Below are 12,754 nucleotides of genomic sequence, written 5' to 3' on the forward strand. Positions count from 1 at the left end.
GCTCCGGCCGGCCCTTTCCTCACTGCCACCTGTGGCCTGCCTCTGGGGAGGGAGCCGTCATACCCCAGCCACGCGCAGGCCTTCCCATCCGTCCCGCTGGCGCTGCGGGGTCCCCGGGAGAGGAACCGGCCCTGCTTATCAGCGGGGGCTTCTGCTCCCCGGAAGTCGCTGGCCAGGAGCGGGTGACCTGCGAGGAGGTGTGCCACATGGCCACCTCCACGAAGGGGACCCAGCGTCCAGCCACCTCTCCATCCACGGGGACACAGGCTGCAGACCGAGGCCTACACCAACCACAGGGAGGGTGACGCGGAACCTGAGTGTTGGTCCTGAAATCCTGGGCCCGAAAGCCCTCCCTCCCTGCGGAGGCCAGCCCCGAGCCCCTCTTCTGTACACGGGGTGGGGACATTCCCAAGGGAACGCGGTGCCCTGCGCGAGCGCCTTCTCCCCAGTCTCACGACTCAGACGCTAGTGCCCTTCCCGGGCTGCTCCCCGTTTCCGGGGCCGCTCGCCCTTTCCCGAGCCATGTGCAGTGTCCCTGCGGAGCCTGTCCCCTCGCCCCTGACGCGCTGCACAGGTGACTGCGCGGGCTGACTGCGAGGCCCAGGCGGGTCTCCGGAACACCGACAGGCTCGCGGGCTCTGGGGGGCGAGTGAGGAGAGCACAACGGTCCCCGCCGTCAGCGAGGCTGCTGGGGCTCACGGGCTGCCCGCACCAGGGCCCTGGGGCGGTCAGTGTATCCATCGGGGGCCCCTGCCGTCCCGTGCCATCGAGCCGACGGAACACAGCCACGCACGCCTTTTGAAACTGTATTTGGAGGCGCCGGGGTGGCTCAGTGGGTTGAGCCGCTGCTTTCGGCTCAGGTCATGATCCCAGGGTCCTGGGATCGAGCCCCGCATCGGGCTCTCTGCTCAGCAAGGAGCCTGCTTCCTCCTCTCTCTGCCTGCCTCTCTGCCTACTTGTGATCTCTGTCAAATAAATAAATAAATAAAATTTTTTAAAGTTTAAAAAATAAATAAATAAAACTGTATTTGGAGATCTTTCAGGAGCACAAAAGGGTCCTGCTAAGAACAACTTTCCGAAGCTCGGAAAGACAGCAGAGGGTTAACCGTGGGCCCTTCCCGTGGGACGGGGGAAGGGTCCACAGGCGCACCCAGGACGGTCTCCAGGACGGTCTCACGCAGGGGTCAGTTCAGATCCCCCGCCTGACCTGCTGTCTGATGTTCGTTATGCCCCAGACCACGTGGTGTCGGCTCTTAGACTTGTGCCCGAAAAAGACACAAATGATGATTTCTGTCCAGGAGCAAAGAGAACCCTGAACGCTCTGGCTTTCTTGTCCTTGGGGACATTAAGCAATTTTGTAACTAACTGAACAGCCGGACCCCAGCATTCTTTCTTCAGTGACTATAAATACTATAAATACTCAGTTCCTCAAATGCTCTTTGAACCAGCTTTCCCGTCCACACCACCGAACATAATTCAGGCTTAAAAAGGAAGGAAATCCTGGCACCAGCTACACCACAGGTGAACGAGGAGGACGTGGTCCCCGGTGAGGTCCGCCCGGCACAGAGGGACCGACCCCGAAGGATCGACTCCCAGGAGGCCCCAGGGCAGTCGGACCCACAGACACGGGGCGGGGGCGGGGGTCAATGTCTAACAGGACAGAGTCCAGCGTGGGCAGATGACCACGTGTTGGGGATGGACGGAGGGAGGGTGCCCAACGGTGTGAACGGGCTCACACCCCCGGACTGTGCACTTAGAAATACTTAAAATGATAAATTTTATGTCACATCTATTTCACCCTTAAAATTTTTTAACTAATAATCCGTCAAACTTCCGTGTGAAAGGTGCAAGAGTCAAACGTCAGGCACAGAAGAAACACGTGGCTTTTGGTAAAAAGGTCCCGAGCAGGACACACAGCTCCAGCCATTAAGGAAGAGGCTGGTAAACCGCCTTACACAGAAATCGAGAATCTGAAAGACGGGCGTGGGGACAGGACCAACAAGGAGGAAGAGACACATGCCGGACCTGTAAAGCCAAGGACTTGCGATCAGAACATCTCAAGAACTCCACAGCCGGTCTAGCAGGAAGGGGGGAGCAAGCCAAGACCAGACACCAGGGGGGACATCCAAAGGCACCAAGCAGAAGGCAGGGCAGGGTTAGTCACCGGGGAGACGGAGCAAGGCCTGGGGGGGCACCTACCTGTACCCCCCATGCCCCAGGAAGAGGCTGCCGGCCAGCACCTCCAAGCAGGACCAACCCCAGAGCCCACAACAAATCAGCTGCTGAAGACGGGGGAGTCCCCAAGGGATACCTGTCCAGCAAGCACGTCCAGGACAACAGGTGCCCACGGGGACGCAGTGATGGCCGGGGCGCAGAGTAAAGGGAGCCGCGCCTCACGCCCTCACCAGAGGCTCGACACCAGCAAACCCATCCAGGTGCTGGGAGCCCGGCGGGCTGGCAGGTGGGCTGTGGGGACAAGGGTCCGGGAGGGCGCTCTGACCGGACTCTCCGCTCCCCCCGCCCTGCACACCCAGCTGTGTGTCAGCTGCTGAGGAACGGATCCAAGTCCGCACTCAGGATCCGTGACCGTTTCTGTACGGCCAGGCGCGCCTAACAGAGCAGGTGACCGCCGCAGCCTGAGCACTGAAGGATGGGGGACAGCCGCCAAGCACTCCATGCCCCACACCGTGCCTTTCAGGGCAGGAAGTCGGGTACGTGATGTCACTGCATCCCCGCTTCTGCGAGGAACATTTCTGCAAGTCATCTCAGCAATCCATGCACGCGTTTCTTAAAAATTACTCTTGGGGGGGGCCAGAGGCTGCGTCCCCACACCCCCACCCTGCACCGCAGCCGGGGGGGCTCCCCAGGATGGCCACCCCCTCAGCCAAACTCCCAAGACCCCAGAACTCCATGTCCCCCGGGGAAAGCTGACATAGGGGCAGGGGCTCAATGATCCCTGTACCGCCTGTGGCCGCAACGTCCAGGTCCTGCCGGCTTTTCTACCTAAGCTCCAGAGCGACACCCCATCCTCCTCTTACAGACCGGGAAATCGAGGGTCTGAGCCGGGAAGGGATGGGCTCGCTGGCCCAGGAACCGGACCTGCACCTCGAGGGCAGGTATCAGGCCTCCTGGTCCAGACAGGACTCCGGGACTAAGCGCTCCTGGGCCACAAGCCACCAAGGCCATATGGGCCAGAGGGACCCACCCCAGTGCCAAATGCAAGTGGGACAAGGGCCCAGGCACGGGGGGCCAAGGTGGTGGGGGGGCCAGGGCGCAGTCCGTCTCCACCTCCTCCAGGGGCAGGGTGCCCAGGAGACGCCATGACGCAGTGGGGAGGCCGGGGGTCAGCACGGGACCCGCACCTGTCCCCGAAGCCGGAGAGCCGGCGCCACCGCCGCCAGCCACCGTCACTGTGCCCGCCGCTGCCGCACCACCTCCCCGATCCCTAACGGTTCCCCTGGGAGCACTGAAGGTAAATATGTTAATTTGACTTCAATCATGGCTTTTTAAAACAAAGTGCACACTCTATCAGTTTAGGGCAGAGAACCTGAAAACCACCCACTCGAATGTCTGGGCATTCCTCCCGGATGAGACCAACCACGAGGAACCACGAGGAGCCACAGTGAGGGCCAAGGGCCACAAGGAGCCTGTGGGGACACGGGGCCAGGCCAGCCGGCCAGCTCCCCCATGGGACCAGCTACCAGCGTGGCCGTCTGGCTTCTCGCAGGGGACATCTCACACCGGCTCGGCTCCCGTGGGGCAGAGCCTGCAGACCCCGGGCTGCCCAGGACACCCTTGGGTGGGCCCCGGCTCCCTGGCTCTCAGCCTTTGACCCGTCAAGGTACAGCCTGGACAAGGGACACCTGGCCTGCCCTCCTGCCTCAGCAAGAAAGCAAGCAAGAAAAGGGGGAAGCAGGGTGGCCTCTGGGACGAAGGCGGAGGCACAGTAGAGTCCCACTTGCGGCCACAGGGCCCTCCCTCCCTCTGCCGCCCTGGGGGGCTCCGTCCGGGGAAAGCTGCGTGGTCGGTTCTCCCCGAGTCAGCCCACCGCACTGGGCTCTTAAACTGTCATCAACTCTATGGCAAACGCACAGACCACCCCCACCCAGGTTGTGCAGAATGCAGCCGACAAAGGAAACTGTGTGGGGCTTTCACTTACCTTACTCTAGGGGGGCAGAGAGCAGACCAGGTGGGGTCTCCTCTCCAGACACAGTCGGGGCCCTCTGATTTCCCAGGCAGAACGAGCTCGGGGAGAGCACAGCCACCCAGACCTGAGCTGGACCGCCACAAGACTCAGTAAAGCACCTACCCCATGCGGCGGGCGGGCACCACGGCCTCCCAGACTGGCCGGGACGTCAGTGACAGGTGAACAGACCCCATTTCCAGCATGAGTGTAAAACTGACTTTATACCTTCAAGAATAAGTGAGTAACCGCACCGCTGTGTTGTCAATCGCCGCAAGAACAGCGTTTCTGGGCCCCAGGCAGGCACCAGGAAAACCCACTGGTCTCGCTTCCACCAGGAGCAGCCCCCAGCCCAGGCCCAGCGGCGTGAGCAGGAGCCCGTGTGCGTGGGGACGGCCTTGGACAGCCCCTCCCAGGGATGGCTAACCTCACGGGTGGCTGCTCCAACAAAAAGAAGGGGCTGACCTACAACACCACAGCCCAAGGTCAAGGATCTCCAACAGTCTCGGGGGAAAAGACATGATGTGGCCACGCGTGTTCATCTATTCCAGGACAAGGAACCTGGGACAGAGTTCCCAAGGGCGGACACTGAACCAAACTCAGGACCCAGATGCCCACCTGGGGAACCTCCAGGCCCCTAAGCCACTGGAAACGCAGAGGGAGAGAGGTGGCCAGAGCCCCAGGCCAGCTAGCTCCCCGGCAGGGGCTCCGAGCAGAGGCTAGACGGGGTCAGCCTGTGTGTTAGCCGAGAACCTGCCGATATGGTCGCCCCCAGGAGCTGGCGGGGGCCTCTGTCCCTACAGTGTCCCTGCTTGGTGGCAGTCTAGAGGGCAGGGATGGCATCTCGAGGCCTGTCATCTCAGACCTGCAGGGCGCCCGCCTCCACCGCGGGCTTGAACGAATTCCCTCGTGGGGCTTCTTGGAAATCAGCGACTGTAATGTAATCACAGCTGCTGGGGCTCGAACGAGCCCGCCCCGTGGCTCCGTTCGGTTATAACTGTTACGAAAGCGCAGTTAAGAAACAGGGAGGACTAACGGAAACCAGGAATACCCGCCGGCCAGCCAAGGGGCGCCCCACCTTGTGGCCGTGGCCTCAGTCGCCACTGTGCCACCCCCCCGAGACCAGGACACCCGCCACTTCCTAAGGGTCCCGGGGGGGGGCCATCCTGACCCCGGCAGCAGCCCCCCCCCGTTCATCCTGCCTGCCTGGCCGGAGGACCTGCCCATGTAACCAGGCAGATCCGGGACGGGGGCAGGGCTGGGCGGGCAGCCGGCAACCACCCCAGCCCCCCTGGAGCAGCACCCTGGGACCCCAAGAAAACCATCAGTGGGGACGGTCATCACCATCCCCTGCTCAGCTTTGTCCCTTCCACAAAATGAGGGGAGTATCAGACGCTCTCCAGAGACCCCCCAGCCAGCAGCTCCGGGCCAACTCCAAAGTAAAGCCGTGACTGCCCAGCCCCTCTGTTGGGGGGGGTCCCCTCCTAAAATGGCCACAGGTGTCTGAGACAAGGGGAGCCGGCCTCGGCCTGCAGCCCTAAGCTGGTGGCTGGACCTCTTGGACACCAGGGCTCCTGTCTCCTCCCAATGCCTCACTGGGGACAGCAGCCTGACCCCGGGGGAGGCTGACCCACATGCACCCCAACCTGGGGTGCCCTTGCCTATAAAGCCCAGAGCACGGCACCCAGAGTCAGGGAGAGGCACCAGCCTGGCCCGGGCAGCACCTCCCTGAGAACACCATGACCCCTGGGGGCCATCAGTGGGAAGATCTGGGCCTCCCAGAGCCCTAGAGACAGGTCCACGGTGCACAGTGCCCCTCGGCGGCCGGCGGGCCATGCAGAGCCCCAGCCCCCTGTCCTGTGCACCTGGCTTAACGCGCCCCGTGGGGCTGGCTGGCAGCCCAGCAGTCCTGCTGGCCATCCTCGAGCCCTAGGTGCTGGCTTCCTTCCTTCTTCCCAAAGAGAAACATGTCTTCCAAGAGTGGCTAATTTTTTTTTTTTTTTTTTTTTTAAAGATTTCATTTATTTATTTGACAGAGAGAAATCACAAGTAGGCAGAGAGGCAGGCAGAGAGAGAGAGAGAGGAGGAAGCAGGCTCCCTGCCGAGCAGAGAGCCCAATGCGGGACTCGATCCCAGGACCCTGAGATCATGACCTGAGCCGAAGGCAGCAGCTCAACCACTGAGCCACCCAGGCGCCCAAGAGTGGCTAATTTTATTTTGCTAACTTCACCTTCGTGTATGGCCCCCTTCAGGACTAGGACTCTCTGCTGACTGCCTCAATCCCATCAAATCTTGGTGCAGGAGCAATGGCCCTGTCTTCCAGCTACAGGACCTTCTCCTCCATCTAAGCTGGGCAGACATGACGGTCACCAGGCTTGGCGGCCCCACTCCAGGGCAGGATTCCACATGTGCTGGCCCGATCCCAGGCTGGAAACCCTGCGGGCCCCCCGCTCTGCTCCAGAGATGGAGACCACCCTCCCCGACACCCAGAAGAAGGGAGCCCAGGAGGAAGGTCAGAGGCACAACCAGGGACGGAGGGACATCCACCTGCTCAGGGGGTCAGGGGCCAGCTCTGCTGTTCTGAGACTAAGGGTAGGAGAGAGTGAGGTGGTGGCATGGCGGGACCGAGAACAGGGCCTTCACCCCTGCACTGCCGGCTCACGATGTGATCTTACTGAAGCCACGGTCTCTGCAGACGTGGTCAGTCCAGTCAAAAGAAGGTCTCACCGGCTCAAGGGGGTCCTGAAAAGGAGCTGGGGACACACAGAGGAGCGTGGCCAGAGGCAGGATGGGGGGGTGCGGCATGAGCCCACGGGTGGAGGGCACCCACTGCCCTTCACCTGTGGGAACACACGGAGCAGACAGAGTGTCCCCCAATGACATGAGGCCACCTCCGGCAGACAGGACAGTCACGCACTGCGGCCTCCCCACCCGAGATGCACTGCCGGGAGCCCGCTGGCTACCGCACATCAGCCTCAGACAAAGCCAGGCTGGGAGGCATTCTGCAAAACCGGCCTGGATTCCAGAGCCAAGAAAGAGCATGGAAGGTTCCAGACTGAGAGAGCCTAAGAGACACAGGAAGGCTCAGACACGTCAGAGCACACCCACGCTCACAGCGGCGTTCTTCGGTAAGCCCAGACGTGCAAATGAGCCAAGTGTCCATCGACAGAGCAATGGGCAAGCGGACGTGGTCCGTCCACGGCGTGGAACGTGGCTCAGCCCTAGAAGGTGGAAGCCCACGCGGTGCTCCGTGAAGGAGGACACCGCGCTCCGTGAGAGCAGCCGGACGCAGAGGGACAAACGCCACAGCATCGGCCCCCGTGAGGCTCCGGGACCGTGGGACCCACAGACACCGGGAAGGGAGCTGCTGTCTGGCAGGGACCAGTTTCCTACTTGCCTGAGGACAAGTCCCGGAGGTGGACAGTGGCCGGTCACTTGGCACCACTGAACCACGAAACTTCAAAAACGGTCAAGATAGCAAACGCGATGTTGTGTTTCCCGCAACACAGGGAGAGCAGGAAGAAAAAGACTCAAGAGGCGGAGAGCAGGCTGGGGCTGCGGACTGGGGGAGGGGCGGGGGCGAGCTGGGGGGCGGGAGTTGGGAAAGGGGGCCTGTGTGTACCGGGACGCAGTCCAGTCTGGGCAGAGAACCACGGTCTGGGGACGGACGGAGGGGACAGACAGAGGGACGGCGCACGACAGTGTGAGTGGCCGGACGCCCCTGGACTGTGCACTTAAAACTGGTTAAAATGACAAAATGTATACATAAGCAACTAGAATGTTTCTGAATTACAATGTTGAAGGCAGCCCCGGCCTGTGCTTGGACCGCAGGCCCATAGCGCCGCCCCAGCTGCGAGGGGCGACGCGGGCTGGCGCGCTCAGACTCCACCAGGAGCCGCGCACACGGCACGCGGTGACCACTCAGGGCAACTTACTGTCAAATCATTCCAGGAGTTGCTTTCCTTTCCATTTTCCTGAGTTACTAAGAATCTGACAAGAGACCGACAGCAAAACCACTGGGCAGCCCCCCACGACCCGGGGGCCTCACTCTGCAGCCCGGCCTGGCCCAGGTGGGTCTGCGCGGCTTGGAGAGGCGTGGGGAGAGACGGGGACCCTGCTCCTCCACCACGGAAGGCCCCAAGGCCCGCATCTCATCTCTCCAGAGCCAGCCACCGACTTCCTGTAGTCCTGGGCCCAGGAGTGGGGGGGCCCCTCGAGGTGTGGACCCCAAGGACAGCACCAGCTCTTGCTCCCACATCCCACTGCCCCAGCCCGTTCTGGGGACCCACCTCCTCTCCTGGATTACCTCCCCCTCACTTCAGGAGCTCACTTCTCTTCTGGGGGGATGGAGGACGGGCCAGAGGGCCCCAGTGGCCCCAGTCTGTGCCGCATTTGGGAGCCAGCACACAGCCAGGCCCAGCCCTGAGGACTCCTCTGTGACCGACACGCCTTTCCTGGCCCTTCACGTGACAGAGACTGGCCAACTAAACTAGGTTACAACAATTAACACAAATTCTGCCTCCTGTCCCGAAACTTACATAACCAGACACTGTCTCAGGAAACTCTTCCTCCGCCCACGGCCCCATTTCCTGCCCTCGACCCCGGCTTCAGTCCCGAAAACAAAGGTCCTTCTAGACATCCCAACTGATACTGACCCTTCGGCCCCACCGTCCGTTACTTGTCAGCGCAGTGGCCACTGTCTTTGTGTCTGGATGCCCACCTTCCCAGGCAAGCACAGGGCAGAACCACTCGGCCTGTCTCAGTAAGCCCACCCTTGGCCGCCAGGCACGGGAGGATTTCTGTGACCACCCCCCACCCCCCACCCACTGGACTGACAGCATCTCCTGGACTCACGTCCACCCCGGGCCTCAGAGCAGGACCTTCCCTGGAGAGAGGGTCTTTGCGGACGTGATCAGTTAAGGACGGAGACGATGCTGTCGTGGACTTAGGGCGGGCCCGGCCCCCGTGAACGGTGTCCTCATCAGAAGAGGGACATTTGAACACAGACACACAGAGGGAGGACAGCCGTGTGACCATCGAGGCAGAGACAGCAGGGACGGGGCTACAAGCCAAGGGAGGCCGAGGCCCACCCGCACCAGCAGGAGCTGGGAGAGGCCAAGGTTCGGCCCTGAGCCTCCAGAAGGAACCAGCCCAGCCGGGCCCACTCGACTTTGGGCTCTGGCCTCCAGAACGGTGGCGAGAACAAACTCATGTCGCTGTAAGCCACCAGGGGTAGGGTCAGCTGTTGCAGGGGCCACACCCACCGGGTGCCCACACGGCTCATGCCCTCCCTGCCCGCCTGACTTCCCCCCCAACACAAACATCACTCCCGTCCTGGAGCCCACAGGACCCAAGGGAACCCCCAGAGCAGCAGTTACAAATTGGGGGGGTGAGGGGGCGGATCTCTGCAGGAAAGAGAGAAGCACCAGGTCAGTGGGGGCAACAGCAGGCCGGGGACCGCCCTCTAGCCAGAGCCTCAATTTGCCCCAACCATCACCATCCCGGCAGCCAGAAAGGGGGATGTGCCTCGCGCCTGCGTCTCTTCAAAGCTCTTCCCCATTTTACATGTGGGGAACCGAAGGCCCGGGGAGGCCACCGTGTTTATCTCGGGTCCCACAGCAGCACAGTGAGGAACGGGGTTCAGAAATCCCAAGATGACACACCCAGACTCTGCAGAAAGCGGCTACTGGTGGGGCGCAGCCCAGGGACAGCCCTGGCGGTATCCTGGGCACGGTCCTAGTCCTGTCCAGCCCTAGCGGCTTCCAATCCAGTCCTCTTCCTGGCCGTATGACCCCGGGGAGAGGCAGCCTTCTGTCCACGCTGGGGGTGGGGGGGCTGACACACCCCTGGCCCGGTCCCTGCCTTCCTGACCTTGCCCACTTGTGACCACACTCACGGGAAACACGGGGGGCCTGAGGCTGTGGGGCGCCACCAGGCTTCCAGTTCCAGGTGGACACTGTCTGCCCCATGAGATCAGGGGTGTTTTTACCCCAAACTTGCTCTGTCCAATTTATTCCAGACACGGGGAGAGGGAACTTGGAAGGAAACCTTGAAGCCATTAAACTGCAGTGGGGGGGACCCCCCAACCCCACCCCCGGGCTGAACCAGGGTGCTAAGTCGGCCTTAGCACCCAGGGCAGGGCGGGGCGACATGGGGTGGGGGGAAGGGTCTGTGACCTCAGTCCCTCCCTCAGGGAACAACTGCTTGGGGCTCGTGAACCCCCAGGTCCAGCTCCTCCCAGATCCGGCCACAGTGAACCACACCACGGGGCTGTCTGCACGGATCCCAGGGACCTCTGGGAAGCACGATGAGCACTCCGCAAACATCACGATGCCCCTTGAAGCCTCCACCAGGTCCGAGCTGCCCCTGCTCCTGGTGTCCCTCAGTGTCCCCCTGGAGGCACTGGCCAGTGCCCCACGCCCATCCCGGGAGCAGGCTTCCCGGAGGAGCCAGCAGGCAATTTGCATAATATTCTTTGCAAGTTAATATCAGCCTCTGATAATGATCTCGGCATAGCGTGGAGCGCTGAGGCGGCTGTTACAACACTAAGTAATCATATTTTAAATTATGTTTCCCTTTATAGAAAGGTGTTGCAAAAACACACAGACATGAAATCTGTCTGTAGCAGCCCCACTGCCAACCACCTGACCAGCTTCCCGGTGACGGCTGTGACTGCAGCACTGGGGTCCGGGAAAGTCCGCCCCACCGGCTGCACCCAGACGCCACTGGCCACTGGCCACCCCGGACCCCCGCCTCACCCAGGCCGGGGCACCCTGCCCAGCTGTGGCACCGCCCCCGCCCAGGGCGAGTCCACACAGAGAACTCCGTGGGGGCACCTACCACCCACACTGACCAGGGATCCCAACTGCCCTGACAGGAGGCCAGAGGGGCTCCCCTTCCCCACAGGCCCCAGCCCCAGCCTCCTGCTGGAGACCCCAGTGCCCAGGAGGCCAGCCTTCCGGGGATGCACAATCCTGAGAAAATCCCAGGCTTTGGTGCCCACCCCGCGGCCCTTCCTCATCCCACCAAAGGCCTGGCTGGCGATGCCCCCGACCCCCCCCCCAACCCAGCATCTGGGCTCTGCACCTCTCCCCAAGCAGGTGAGCTTAGCCTTGACTGTTGCACACCCTTGCCCCAAAAGAGGAGGCAACACCCCGGGGAGGCCGTCCTGTCCCAGGGACCCACCCACCACTGAGTGGCTGGTCTGAGGGACCCTGGGGTAGCTGCGGGGGCGCTGGAGCTGGGGGGGCAGGGGTCCCCACCCTGCTCAGAGGGGGAGCCCTCCAGGGGGAGGCTGTGTACTCCCTGCTTCCCCCTCCCTTCGCTTAGGAGCCAGAGCCACCACTCAACCTTTATTTTCTTAAAAGCCTTTTTTTTCCTTTTTATTAAAAAAAAATCCAATTATAGCACAAATCTCTCAGCAGGGGTCAGTGTGGAACAAGCTTAGCCGAAGTTAATGGACATGACAGAGGCAAGATTAATGCCTAAAGGGCTCCAAAAGTTGTATGATGCAGATTTCATTAACATTTTAATTGTAATGTATCTTTTTAATCTTGCCTCTCTAATGGTTTTATACCCAAAAAAAGGGAAGAAAAAACTGCTGACACAACAAAAGTATGGGGATGCTCAATTTCAGAGGCACTCGGCACCGCAATGGAAACTAAATTAAATGAGCAGAACTATGTTAACATTGTGATATTTTAACGGCACAGAAGTCAGGAATGCGGGTATTTCTCCCTTCCTGGCACAGGGCAGGGACAGGGCACAGAAAGGAGACAGCAGGGGCAGAAGCCAGAAGCCAGGCCGGAGAGCCCCGGGAAAGCCTGCAGGCCAGAAACACCCAGGGCAACGTCCTCTTGCTCCCGAGCCACAGGCACGGGGCCACCCCGCAGTCCAGGCTCCCATCAGCGTCCAGCGGACCAGGAGGGACATGACATCCACAGCACGCAGCCATCAGAGTGTGCAGCCCTGGTGCTGGGGGAATGGGGAGCGGGCATCTAGGGGCATAACACAAGGGTTTTGTGGGGCCCAAGCCGGGGCGTCCCACCCCCAACACCCACAGGCGAGGAGCCCGGGCAGCTCTCCTGGGTGTGGCAGCCACAGAGCGCTAGATCCAACTCCCAAAGACAGTTCCTAGAGATGCACCTGGTCCTGACTGTGGAGGGCTCGGGAGATTTTTATTTGCAATCAACAAACACTCACAGAGCACCGCCGCTCTGCACGATGGTGTCACCCCAAAACCACCTCCTCTCAGCAACACCCCCCAGCCCACCCCACCCCCAGGCAAGGCCTCCCTCCGGGGGACCTGGGAGTCGGGCAGGGGGCTGGGCCCGGGACACAGCTCACAGACACACTCGGCTCAAACCCCGTGACTATATATGGGCACTTTCAGGCCCCTACGGTCCCGCCCCCGACCTGCCTGCTTCCCCAGCACACAGGCAGGCGCTGGGCGGGGCCCATCCATGGCCATGTGCCCTCCTGGATGCCAGGGCCCCAGGCCGAGGGGGAGGGGGCAGATTCCTTCAGAGACCCGGGGCCAGCCTCTCCTCCCCCTGGGACGGAGAACAAGGC

At 61.6% G+C, this 12,754-nt stretch overlaps 2 protein-coding genes across 4 annotated transcripts in view; both read right to left on the reverse strand.

Moving 5' to 3' along the window:
• NACC2 (NACC family member 2) overlaps positions 1-12,754 on the reverse strand; it is a 62,437-nt gene that overhangs the window by 45,350 nt on the left and 4,333 nt on the right. The window contains exon 1 of one of the 3 annotated variants that reach the window (XM_032307240.1): positions 8,473-9,131. The exons of the other annotated variants lie outside the window; for them this stretch is intronic. The gene's annotated coding sequence lies outside the window, so the exon portion shown is untranslated. Of the gene's footprint in view, positions 1-8,472; positions 9,132-12,754 lie in introns of those variants that run through there. 3 annotated transcript variants of the gene reach the window in all.
• On the reverse strand, positions 1,017-8,466 carry LOC116570321. Its single transcript, XM_032307243.1, has 2 exons — positions 6,395-8,466; positions 1,017-6,172 (listed from the first exon to the last, which is right to left on the reverse strand). Exon 2 carries the CDS (start codon positions 6,101-6,103, stop codon positions 5,198-5,200), a length of 906 nt encoding a protein of 301 aa, XP_032163134.1. The 5' UTR covers positions 6,104-6,172; positions 6,395-8,466; the 3' UTR covers positions 1,017-5,197.

Source organism: Mustela erminea, chromosome 12 (assembly GCF_009829155.1).
Source record: "Mustela erminea isolate mMusErm1 chromosome 12, mMusErm1.Pri, whole genome shotgun sequence".
Taxonomy (NCBI): Eukaryota; Metazoa; Chordata; class Mammalia; order Carnivora; family Mustelidae; genus Mustela; species Mustela erminea.

Bases quoted from the DNA above. Each gene is read 5' to 3' on its own strand.
- LOC116570321 (XM_032307243.1), bottom strand. From the start codon at position 6,103: ATGGCCAGCAGGACTGCTGGGCTGCCAGCCAGCCCCACGGGGCGCGTT.